This window comes from Camelus dromedarius, chromosome 28 (assembly GCF_036321535.1).
Source record: "Camelus dromedarius isolate mCamDro1 chromosome 28, mCamDro1.pat, whole genome shotgun sequence".
In the NCBI taxonomy this organism is placed as follows: Eukaryota; Metazoa; Chordata; class Mammalia; order Artiodactyla; family Camelidae; genus Camelus; species Camelus dromedarius.
The window spans coordinates 24,472,665-24,485,255 of NC_087463.1; the positions used below are offsets into that span (position 1 = coordinate 24,472,665).

Genomic DNA, 12,591 nt, shown 5'->3' on the forward strand with positions numbered 1-12,591 from the left:
CACCAAGTATCTCATCCTAACTTAAAGCAAGATTTCCTCTAGGAGATCCAGATGGGGGACATGACACATTCATTGCACGTGTAGGCTGGGCAAAGGAGTGCAACCTTGGTTGTCATGTCATTTCAAGCCTCATGAGAACCTGAACACATCTGGGGAGAGGAGGTGTGAGTACAAATGCAGGCGGAGGCACGAGTGTCCTGCCTTAATCCCTCTGGTTATACTGTTTATGTCCAGACACACCCTTCATTATAATGCTGAACCCATGTCTGGACAGTGAACCGCCAGCTCTCCCATCCTAGAGGAAGAACTGCGGAACATCCGATGGAAATCCTTGATACATAAGCATCAGAAAGCAGAACAAAGGCCTCACAAACTGTTTTCAGTGAGCTACTGACCTATCCATGATTCAATGGTCACGACAGCATGTTTATGTCAGAGCCTACTGACTTGTCTGCGGATGTGTCAAAGCTCAGAGGGATGTGCGTTGGAGCACTTTCAAGTCCAGTCCAAGAGGCATGATTCTGTTTCAGGCACACGTTTATTAAAATCTGAACAAAGGATTCCTCTGCAAGGCATTTTCCCACGTGATACGGCCACCCTGCCCCACCACCCTCCTACATCCACTCTAACGTTAGTTCAGTGACAAAAAAGGCAGAGGCTGATACATGCTATTGATTATAAAAATCTAGGCTTTAAAAAAATTCCTTTCCGATGTGTTTTAGTTATTTCTGAAGAACTCCATGGTCGTCAGTTGGCTAGCACGCCGATAGAAACTTGCAGAATCATCGCTAACTACAAAATACGTCGAGTCTATAAAATCACCTCCCAAGTTTCCACCTTTAAAGAAGGCATGGGGCAAAGAATAACAAACCGAGGTGGGATGACTGAATCGGCCCACAGGAGCCACACCAGAGTTCCCCAATTTCTCCAACAATCAGATTCCAAATGTCCCGCGATCCCTTTCAAAAGTGTTTTTACAAATCAGGGAATCAGCATGTCCTTACAGGAGCGAGCACATAGAGCATCTTCACCTCTGAAGGAGGACTCTGCAAAACCGTAGAACCTGTGTAAGTGAGAGGCTCTTTGGAATGACATTTTTAAGCTGAGAGAAGGGACAGTGGTAATTTTCCCTCATAGTTCACAGGCTTTTCTTTATGTTGTTAGTGTTTTTTAATCAAAGAAGAGATGGAGTCTCTTTTGTAGGTCCTACCGGACACTTTCTCTTTTTATCATCTATCCAATTGCTCAGGTAGAACAATTATTAGAAATCTTTAAGCTATTATTTCTGGGCCTTTCTTAATTTCCGTGGGGGGGGGGGAACTACGTTGGAAACATCCAATACCTGATTATTCAATTAGATGAAGCAACAAAAGGAGAGATCAAGGGTGCCCCTCCCCGCATCACACAGACAACTTGGGCCTGAATGATGAGCACATTCAATGACTGCCCAACAAGCCGATTCTACACGTTAGAGACACTTTTATACCAAACAGGCAGGCAAAGGCGATGGCATGGTTTAAGTGATCGTGCCCACAATAAGCAAATGACATAGTGATGTGAACATCAGAATAAAAAGGCACACTCTGAAACTTCGAAAGTAGAAATAGGAGAACAGTTCCTTTTGGTTTGTTTTTTGTCTAATGTAGGCGAAAAGCAGAACAGGTGTATTCAGATTATTTTCAGGTGAAGGGTTCTGTCAGTCAAAGCAGTTAACGGTGGCTTCTTTCTCCTGGGGCCAAAGCAATCTTTGCTTTCGTCGGCTTCTGAGAATGTGTTTAGTCTTCCGATGTGTAGAGGTGATACATCAGGGCTACGACCAGTGCCGAGGCGGCTGGGATCACCCAATTGGTCCACCAGCTGGAAAGAGACAGCAATGATGCTTGCATGGTGTTTGGAGCAGGGACTCAAAACTTTTGCTCCTCCTACCACGAAGGCCACCGTGGCACGTTTTTATTACCTTTCTAGCTTATTTGGGGGAAAAAGTAATTCTGAGCTGCAGAAAGTGACATGCATACAACACACATCCGGGAACACTGGCAACTGCTCTAGCCCCCAGCCTTGTAAGAAAACTAACAACTTCCCCGTCCACTTACATCTACTTCTGTGCACTTACACAAAGCTATGAATCACCCCCACAACAGACGCCACCTAAGACTAGTGACTTATCAAAAGGACACCAGATCTGGGTTAAGTACCACAAGTTCACAAAAGTGAATATTCTTAACAGGTTTTAGTCTAATTACATCCATTAATTAAGAATTGAAAAATGGCACACTGAACTGAGAACCAGAAGATCAAGGTTCTCATCTCGGGAGAGCCGTCAGCAAGCAAGCTCTATCAGCCAAGGGCAAATCATGTCCCTGAGCTATAAAATTTGGGAGTTTGAGGCATATGATTACTAAGGTTGCTGCTAGCATCACAGCTCTTCCCTCTGTGATTCTGTTTTGAAAATCTAATCTTCCCACGTGTGTGGCAGGTTTAAAGAGTTAAGAAACAGCACGCCCCAACTACTTAATCTGTGGTCCACAGCTGTAAAGTCACAAAAATCCCTCATTTAGTCTTCGTTCAGTCCCGGTGCACAGAATTTTTGATCTACTATAAATGACAGACTATGAATCAAATCAGGGGCAGAGCTAGGAAGACTTTCAATATAGATTTGAACCTATAATTTCTTGGAAAACAAATTAATATGTAGGTTTTAGAATTTGAATAGAGACAGGTAACACCTACATATACATAGATTTTCCGTCATAAACTTTTTATCCTTCAATACTCTTTACATGTCAACCCATTCAAAGACCAAGTTCAATATAATGATTTTAACGGCAAAAGGACTATAAGTGTAAATTTCATCTTGGTGGATTTTCAGTTTCCATTTTAGAAGGAGACATTTGAGTGAAAAGCAAGGGAAGCACTGCAGGGGACACACCAGAACACCGACAGCTGGGGGCAGTGGTATCCAAGAGGGAGAAACAGAACAGGCAGGAGTGTGGCTTTGATCTTGGGTCCAAATATATATATATGTATATTTGTTTATTTATACATATGATGGTAATAATACAAATCAGTATGATAGAGCTGCCAAAAATGTCAGTATGATCTTGGACTATAATAAATGAATCTAGTCCCTAGAACAAGAGATTCATGCTACACACTTGGATTTCTGGGTTCAACTCTAGGGCCCACTGGAGGAAGGGAAAACTGAGCCACGCTTAGGGAGATATAATCACGACAATTTAAGAAACTGACCACATATCTGGTGAGGAAGAAAACAGAATGTTGTGTCTGGAGATTAAAAGATTGCCCAGGTCACAGGACTGCCGTGCGGGAAAAGGAGAGTGGGTTTGTTCTGCTCCTTAAGGCAGATGCAGCTGGAGGGTGAGACCTGTGGTTGTTCTGAAGAGTGTCCATGGTCTGAGCTGTCTGACAGTTTAGGAGGGAAGGCCCTGTGTAGTCTGGGTGCTTAGTGGAGATGACCCTGGGGGTGTCCGCTAGAGGGGCACAGTGGGAGCCTGGGATCAGAGGCTCCTCAGATGAGGGGAGAGGCCCCCAGATCAACCCTTGTTCTAGGAGCCTTCTAATCACAATAATGCTTTGAAAGAAAACTACCACATACCTGGAATTAGAATCAACAGTAGTAATAAGAGTCTCCTGAAACCAAGAGAAAAAGTGAGTTAAAGGGAACATATGAGTACACATAAAATTGACTAAAACCTGTTTTAAAACAAGATCACAATAGGTTATTCAATTCACTTCTTATTCAGTGCAGTCCTCAAAAAACGTTGAAAGGAAAAATTGTATCATAAATGTCTTTTCATCTAAATGCCCAAAATTTCACCATTTTTTCAGAAGAAAAAAATTTAAGAATGACGTATATTTAAATTATTTATGAACATAACCTAGATAATTTGAAAGAAAATGTTAAAAATTAATGGGCTACCTAAAATATTCTGCACACAATAGACATCTAAATACTTTAATGTAGAAACTGAACACAGGTTTCATTTACACATACACAGAACCTATCATTACCTTTAAAGAGAGCAGTTCCATTCTTTGAAAGCATGAATGAAACGTTCAACAAAACATATGAGATTTAATAAAATAACTGATGAAGTAAAAGTGTACTCAGATTATAAGATATATTGGCCAAAAAGAAAAGAGTAAGTGTCATTTACATTGTAACACTCTAGACTAGTTTTCCTGGCCTTCTTTAACTATGGCAAGAAGGCTCCAGAAAGACACTGGAAGCCTCAGAGGCTTACTTCACACTGTCACCCACCAAGAAACCTCCAAATGCCAGGGTGTTTCATGATTGCAGCTTGTTTTACTTCCCAGCACTGAGGTCCCTCCTGTCAGTACTGTGAAAGTGAACTATGGATGGCTCTAGGATGTCTGCTTCCCCAAATAGCTGGATAACTAAGGTCTAGTGAGAATGGAAGCTTTTCTGGGCCTGAAAACGTGTTAAGAAGCATTCTCCTGAAGCTCCACACCAGCAAAAGTGTTAGTGCCTCAAAGGAAGGTAGCCAAAAACAAGCAGAGTTCTCTTGTTTTCCAAAGCACAAGTTAAAAAACCAGTAGCAAAACAATCAGCGGTTTGTAGTGAGGCAAAGCTACACACAGCAAGGCGCGTTAAAGACCCTCCCGTGAAAAGGCAGAAACCTTTCAGGGAGGGGCAAGCAAAGCAGTTATGAGACCCACCAACCTGGAAACATGACCTTTAAGACTCCTGACACAGGAGGAGGGAAAAAAAACAAGTCATTTCAAAAGAAAACTTCACATTTATTATCTTTTTAAGCAACATTAAATCTTAGAGACTACAAAAAGTATTTGTAACCACTACAAGATTAGTTTTCAAATTTTGTACAGATAAATAAAATTAACAAGGATTACTAGAAGTAATTGGACAATGAGAAATTATTATTTGTTAGAAGGAAGACACAATCAATTCTGAAACAAATACAACAGTTCATTCAAGGTAAAATGTTACTGTCGCACTAGAAAGTTAAGCCTGAAAAAGTCAACAGAAGGCAAACGTGGATCTGTTACTTCGTTATACTGAGCACATGCATTTCGCCAGACATGTGGATAATTCTGTACGAAAAGCAGCTGGCCTGCCATCCTCCACTGTCACTGTCACCATGAGCACTAATGTCCTGCTGGCACGTCATCACCGCCAGGCACAATTATCCCCCAGAGAGCTGAGCTTTAACAGATCATATACATTTCTGACTGCTCACTACCTGATAGGCTCTTAACCCAGGGGTGCTTCAGAGTTAAATCTGATTTACCACTTGGCACTTGGACCTCGGGTGGGTTTTGGAATGTAACTACCAAGTATGTCAATAAACAGGGAGAGAAGACTCCAGTCTTTGTTACAGGCTCTGCCTCCTGTTCACTCCGTGACCTTGAGGGTTCAATTTCAAGCAGAAAAAGGTTAACGATTAAATTATCACATAGTAAGTTCTCTATATAGGCATGCAAAGACCATCAGGCTTTTGCAAGGCAAAGTCATCTCATTTATAAGTTCATCTAACTTAGCCCATTCCTTCATTGGAGAGCTTTCCCCAAAATACTTCTGAGGCAGTGATGCCTTCCACGCAAAGGCTAGAGCCTACAGAGGCTTGAGAGACTTGCAACCACTGAGCCTAAAGTGGGTGCTCGGTGTGGTTCTGCAGTGACCTTCAACAAGGTCAAGGCTTGGAATCGGGTTGAGCTTCACTGTCTCACGTTCCCTGAAAGGACCATGGATCCCCAGGGATATCACAAGAACCAAATCAAGTCACTTATACAGCAAGGCTTTGAAAACTGCAAACATGGAAAGATACTGCCACCACTGATACTCTCCATGTAGGCAAATTTGATAGATATATATTTGCTTATTTAAACATGCATGATCTGTGTCTACAAATATCTTAAGTTGACAACTTGGCACGTTTCCCTTTAGGCAGGTTCAAGCTAAGAATCTCTGGTGCATCTTATTTCACAATTCAACTAGATCTTTTAAGCAGGCAACATTTCAAAAATTCAGACCACAGCATACATTTATCAGCCTGGGGACAGATGGTGTGGTTATACAGACACAGCAGAAGAAATAATGAAGGACATTCTCTTCTTCTGATAAACTAGAAGCACAAGAAAGATAACTCTAGAAAAGTGGTTATGTTTGTTCTTTCATTGTGATGGCTTGTGGCCTCTAAGAAAAACAGCAGGTTCTTGGCCCACATTCCTTGGCCCAGTCACATATGTTCTAAAGGAGGAAAGGGGCTGTCTTTCAGAGGTAAAGCAGTTATGTGAGAGATTTAGTCCCAATCGGTGCTTTCTGCTGACAGGAATCATGGTTTGGGACACGGTTGGATCCACATTAGTTCTAAGTTCATGTAATGAGCCTTATCAAATCCTTGCTTTACCAAAGCTGAATGATAAGCACCAAGATGATTAACATACTGAACACCTAACAGGAAAAATTACTTTTTCCCCGACAGACTGGAGAAAAAGCAAAACTTCATGTTGTGCAGAATTTCAGTTGTCCAAAAAGTAGCCTCAAAAAGGGACTCAGTCGTCTAAGTGAGTTGGTCAGCTGAGAGGAGTGCTAATGAACCAGGGCATAAAATTACCATTACTAGATTTTCCTTTCCTAAGGAAAAAATGCATCAAAAAGTTATTATTTAATTAGCATTAAATTCAACCAACAAATATTTATTGAACACCTACTATGTCCCAGAGACATGGAGATGAGAAGACATGGCTAGTGTCCTCAAAAGTTTAATTATTTAATTTTAAAAATCTTTTTATTTTTAGGGAGAAGGTAATTAGGTTTATTTATTTTTTAATGGAGGTACCGGAGATTGAACCTAGGACCTTCTGCATGCCAAGCACACACTCTACTACTGAGCTATACCCTCCCCCTGCCAAAGTATTAAGACCTCTGCTCAGATTTTCACTTCTCTGAAAAGAAGCCTTGTGTCAAATCTTTCAGTTAGAAGCACAGTACTATTTATAAAAAGTAGCTCTTCAAAAGGCATCTGTTGGTAATTATGATGAAAAAATTATTTTAAGTATTGAGAGTCTTGTGAAGAGAACATACAAACTATCCTACTGAAATATAATGATGGGTCTAAACAAATAAATTTTGTTGAGCCAACAGGTTACATCTTCATCTAACCTAGAAAGACCTGTGCTGGACTCAGGTAAGTAAATGACCTTTGCCCTCCAGTTTGATGGGTACGAAATACAGTGAAGATTAACTATAGTCACCGAGTACTGCAGAAGACCACACTTACCGGAGGCTTGGTTATCTTTGATCTGTCATCCTGCAATTAAAAAAATAAGATACATTATAGGTTACTACAAAAAGAATATAGAAATGAATATATGTATGTAAATGTATGACTGAACATTATGCTGTACACCAGAAACTGACACATTGTAAACTGACTATTAAAAAAAACAAAGGAGAAACAGGACTTGAAAAAAAAGGGCACATTATATGAAAGGAAAAACATCTGCAAAAGTACCATTTCCAAAGTGCTTGCTTTTACTGAGTTTTTTTTTAAATTACTGTTTAGTAATTAGCACTTCAGGTTCTATCTAGGTTGTTAAACACACAGTTTGATCCATTTGACTGCAAAAATTAATAGCAGATTAAGTGCCAAGAGGTATTTCGATCTAGAGTTCCAAAGTTTAGAATAGCCGTGATAGTCAAATGTGCACACTGATCTGTACACACACTTATTAGACTTAGATCCTGATTTGTAATTCAGGGAGCAGCTAAGACCTAATCAGGTTCTTCTCTTCTATCTTCTGAAATTCCCTTTGGGGTTTGTGTGTGTGTGACCTGTGTGACATCCTCAGTGAATTCCTGCAGTCTCCCAATTGGAGGGTCATAAGCTACTTAAACTTCCAGCTGAGCCAATTCAAAATAAAGTACATTTGAGGCTGACCACAGGTGAGCCCAGTCGGCAGGTGAGGCAGAGATGCTGTAGTCACAGCCTGAAAACTCACCTGCTCTACCCCAACAAGCTTTGGAATGGAAAGAATAAGGACAGGATGGAACATTTTAAGGGAAAGCCTCTCTGATAGTCTGATTACTTCATTTTGGGGAAATAGAAAGATAAAGATGAAAATATGTGGGCGAATAAACTGTCCAGATAAAGGAAGCTTACTCTCTCAAAGTACCATCTCCTACCACCAAGAAGAACCACCTCCCCACTCAAAGGAAACTGCTCTAAAACGGATTTCCTACCTTCAGGACTTCCGCAAAGAGCCTACTTCAAGCTCTCCTGCATTCATGGTCATTACAAGAAACATCAATCGCACACGATGAAACGTTTCGTACGGTGTTTTGTCTTTTCATATGGTTTCTCGTGTGCTCACCGTGGTTAAGACTATTTGCCTTCTTGTCGGAGAGCCCACTTCTGGCGGCACCGCCACCGTTTCAGTTTGGCCACTGGTAATGCGCCCCGAGCCGGGGAAGGAGAAAGGTGTTCACTGGCTCAAAGGAGAGGTCCATGCACTCTCTAGAGTTAGAAGGGACCCATCTGTCTGCTTTGGATGCTCAGAGAATTCCACTACTTCTCTCCAACTTTGCAGCTCTATCCTTGATAACTTTGGTTGATGGATAAGTGAAGTTATAAATGGTCATTTGAAAATGCCACAGAAGATTCTAAACTCCTATTATAGCCCTGGGTTTACATAAAAGCTGAAACAGGCTTGTGTTTTCCCAAAGTCAGTCCATAGACTGGCACCAAAGATGATATCCTCAAAGGTCTGAGGGAGAGTGAGAAGAATGAGGAGGACCATGTGTGGGCTGTGCAGGAGTCAGAGCCTTTTCATTTAACACAGCTGATTTTTTTTTTCTAAATCATTTTTTAGAATTAAAATATCCTCACACTAATGAAAGCAGAAAATTAGAAAGGGTTATTTTTTTTTTTTAAGAAAAATACTTTGGTCAAAAAAAAATTAAAAATAGAACTATTCTGGGTCTATACTTCTACCTTCTAAGATCTGCTGCTCAGGGATACTTCAGACTCTGAGATGCCCTGTCCCCAGGACATGACCCTGGGATGAGAAGATCCTAAGTGCTGGTGAAAAATGCAACCATAGGATGCAAAGAAATTTCTGGTCAATGTATTTATGACAAAAATGGTATTCTAAAGTTTTTTGCTTTACTCCTTTTAAAATTTTGTAATATGCAAGTCTACAGATTTGAGTAAGGTCAACCCATAGCCTTAAAGAGAAACAAGGCCCCACAAAGGTGCTTACCGGGTGCAGCTCCCCAATGATAAATGTTTTGGACAATTCTCTAGCATCTGTAGAGTGCCCGACATCCTCAAAGTTTTCAGTAGCATCACCTCCAGCTTGTTCCCTTAAGACTTCTTCCCCACCAGGATGCTGTTCAGAGGACAGATAGATAAAAAATTAAATATTTTTCTAGGCAAATGAGTTAAGAGAAAATGGCCAGTTTACTGAACCAAATAGGCTACTTTAGAAGTCACAGATGACAATGTGGAAGTATAACTCGCTCATAACATAGGTGAAAACCACTCTTTTGTATTCAATTTCCTTCTTGAAAGTTCAGAAGACCCTTTCTCCAATAGTAAAATGCTCATTTCCTGGTTATTCACATGGTAATAAAAGCAGAGGGCACACATTTTTAATCCTTTGGGAATGTCCTCTTTGCTTTTTTCATAAAGCTCTCAAAATCTCAGTACAAGCTTTTCTCAATCTTTACCCAATCTATTTTTAATTGGGTCTTATACTTTGACCTTTGACTTCTTCCATCTAAGCGTGGACATATCATGCCTGAGGTGATAATTCATCTTTGAAAAGCTCTCTGTGTGCCTGCCAAGTTTAGCAGCACCCAGCCTGTTGGACAGGCAGGTGAGTTCCTTTGCAGATCTTACTCTCCAGTAGGAAGAGAAAGTGAAGCAAGCAAGTGTGGTAGTCACTTGCTCAAGATGCTGCCATAGGACATGTTATGGATAGGGAACAGAGGCAAAGAAAGAATCCAATCCTACACGGGGGAGTTGGGTGGAAAGAGCCTCCTGTGGAATTAAAGCATTCCAGGGCTCTTAGCTGCTTTAATTGGTGCAACAAAGGATGCGCTATGCTGGGACAGAGGACTGATGAGCACGGCCCAGTCACAGATACAGATGAAGATGTTTAGAGACTGAGGGAAGGGGTTCTCAGACAAGTAAAAAGAAAGTAAGTGCTTGCTTATATCATCCTAAATACTTCTGTAGGGGGAAAAAAAAAACCTCGTCTTAGGTCAAATTCACCCTGTCCTTGCAAATCACCTACAAGTGTCCAGTAATGGAACAAAACAATTCTCCCCTAATAACTGACTGCAAGCTTGATCTCTCGGTTAATGGAGTACACAGAGGCACCTAAGACTACAGAAGAGTGAACAAGCATTCTGTTTTGAAACCCGTTTCTCCTTCTACCTTGTTTAAACATATCTAGCACTAAAGGAATCTACTTATTTTTTTCTCTACTATTTGCAAAAGTTATCCATAAATATTGGAAAGCACAAAAAAGAACATAAAGATCACCTAAATCATCCACAGTCTTACCATCTAGAGAAAGCTGGTTATACATGTATGTAAACGTGTAACTAATTTTTAAAAGAAAATTGTGATCATTACCTAAGGCATGTGGTTTTGTTAGATGAAAAGCAGATTATAATACATAGTCTGGGGACAGTATTGCCTAGTGGTTACTACTACCGTGAGAACTTGGGAAAACAATGGTACTTATCATTTAGTTTTTGAGGATTAAATGTGTTACTGTATGTGTTAAAATGACCAGTAAATATTATCCAGCACTTTTATTAAATATTTTCCAATGTCACTGAGTATCTTTCCTCAATACGACTTTTTACATGGCTACATAACGTTTCATCCTGTAGGCATTTCCAAACTTCTTTGCAAGTCTTCCACTAGGGGCACGGAATATTACAGTCCACTTAAACACGGGAAGCCACCCTGGAGGTGCACTGTGAGAGCCCACCTGAAGCTGCCTGGTGCATCTCCAAGGCTGTGGCAATGACAAACATGGTTTGCTGATTCTCAAACAGTCTGTTTATTCTCAGGCACAGCCTGAGATGCACAGACACGACAACGTGGGAGACACAAAATGACTAACTTACTCGGCACCCACAACTTACACAGATTCACAGACTGTCGTTCCTTCTGTGTGGGTGGCTTCACTCATGAGTTCCTTAACTTTTGGTTCCTGTTAAGAATATGGGATCACAGACAAATCTCCCAAAATAAATCATTATTTTCCAATTACAGCCTTAACCTTAAACAAGGTTAAAAACACAGATTGGCCTTTTATAAACAATCATAAAACTAGACAAGTTTTTAAAATATAGAGTTTGATCTTTAAAGTCCTATACCAGAGAAAATAAACATTCTGCTTCATAGAAAGTAACACAACAGCCTTCACCTAAAACAAAAAACAACTCCTCAACTTAATTTCTAATCAGGCACAGGAAACAAAAAAGTATGTGTCTATATGTACGTATGCATGCATGTATGTATCTGTTTATGATTTACACCTGGCCTAAGCCACTTATAAGGCAGTTTTCTAAGGGAAAAAAAAATGAGAGAAATATCTCAGGTTATATTGGTTTCAATGACCACTGTTTAAGAAAAAATACAGTATAGAATGAACGAATTGATGCTAAAATACTTTGGCCCTACCCTGAGGATTTTTTAAACAATTAGTAAGAAAAAGCCTAAAAATTGATTTTTTGGAGCAAAATAATTCAAGTCTTGATAAGACAGTAAGAAATATGGGACTGGCTTGTTACGTGCAGTGAGAGGGAGACAGACAAAAACACATCAAGGAAACCAACTCTAAATCATGATGGTGTGGCACTCAGCCATTTACCCCGTCACTGTCCGCACTCTCGTGAGCAAGTTCATGCTGCAGTTGAATAAGCACCCATCACATCTGAAGACTAAAGGAAATGCTCTTCCTTACCTGCCAGCACTCAAAAGCGACAAAGAAACTGGGAACGCTGCTGTTGGCACCATCTTAGTCTTTCCGAGATGGTCTGTGTCTGCTATGTCTGTCCAGAAACTCTCACAGGACACATACTCCCATCTTCAGGGCAGGTTATAGAATTTAGGGGAGCCAAAGAAAAAGTCAAGGCCTTGAAAAAGGAAAGTAGTAGAAGAATAGGCAAGTGAGATTATCTGAGGATTTTCTGAAAGATTAAAGAAAAGACCAAAATGCCTAGTCAGAGGGAGGCAAGATTACAGGTAACAAGAAGAGGTGAACTTCTCCTAAAGAGTCTGAGCCAAACTGGTGCAGCTGGTACCAGAAAACCGTCCCAGTAAAGCACCACTAGCCAGAACCTCCACTTATCGCACCATATGCAGGCAGACAGCCGTAGAGCCCAAGAGAGAGAAAAAACGTCAGGAGTGACTGCAAGGAGGACGCAACAAGGACAGAGCTGGGGGCAGTCATGGCCAAATTCCCACCAGAGCCATACCTGTAACGTAAAATCTCCCATTTTTCCGGAGGAAGATTCCATTTTCCACTTGCCTTACTATGTGCTAAAGTTAATTCACTCCAAAC

At 40.7% G+C, this 12,591-nt stretch overlaps 1 protein-coding gene across 1 annotated transcript in view; it reads right to left on the minus strand.

Moving 5' to 3' along the window:
* Positions 1-519: 519 nt before the first annotated feature.
* LOC105105128 (cytochrome b5) overlaps positions 520-12,591 on the minus strand; it is a 34,478-nt gene continuing 22,406 nt past the window's right edge. The window contains exons 2-5 of the mRNA XM_010998899.3: positions 9,265-9,393; positions 7,284-7,313; positions 3,617-3,651; positions 520-1,857 (exon numbers count right to left, since the gene is read on the minus strand). Coding sequence (XP_010997201.1) covers positions 1,776-1,857; positions 3,617-3,651; positions 7,284-7,313; positions 9,265-9,393 — 276 coding nt within the window. The 3' untranslated portion in view covers positions 520-1,775. The remainder of the gene's footprint in view (positions 1,858-3,616; positions 3,652-7,283; positions 7,314-9,264; positions 9,394-12,591) is intronic.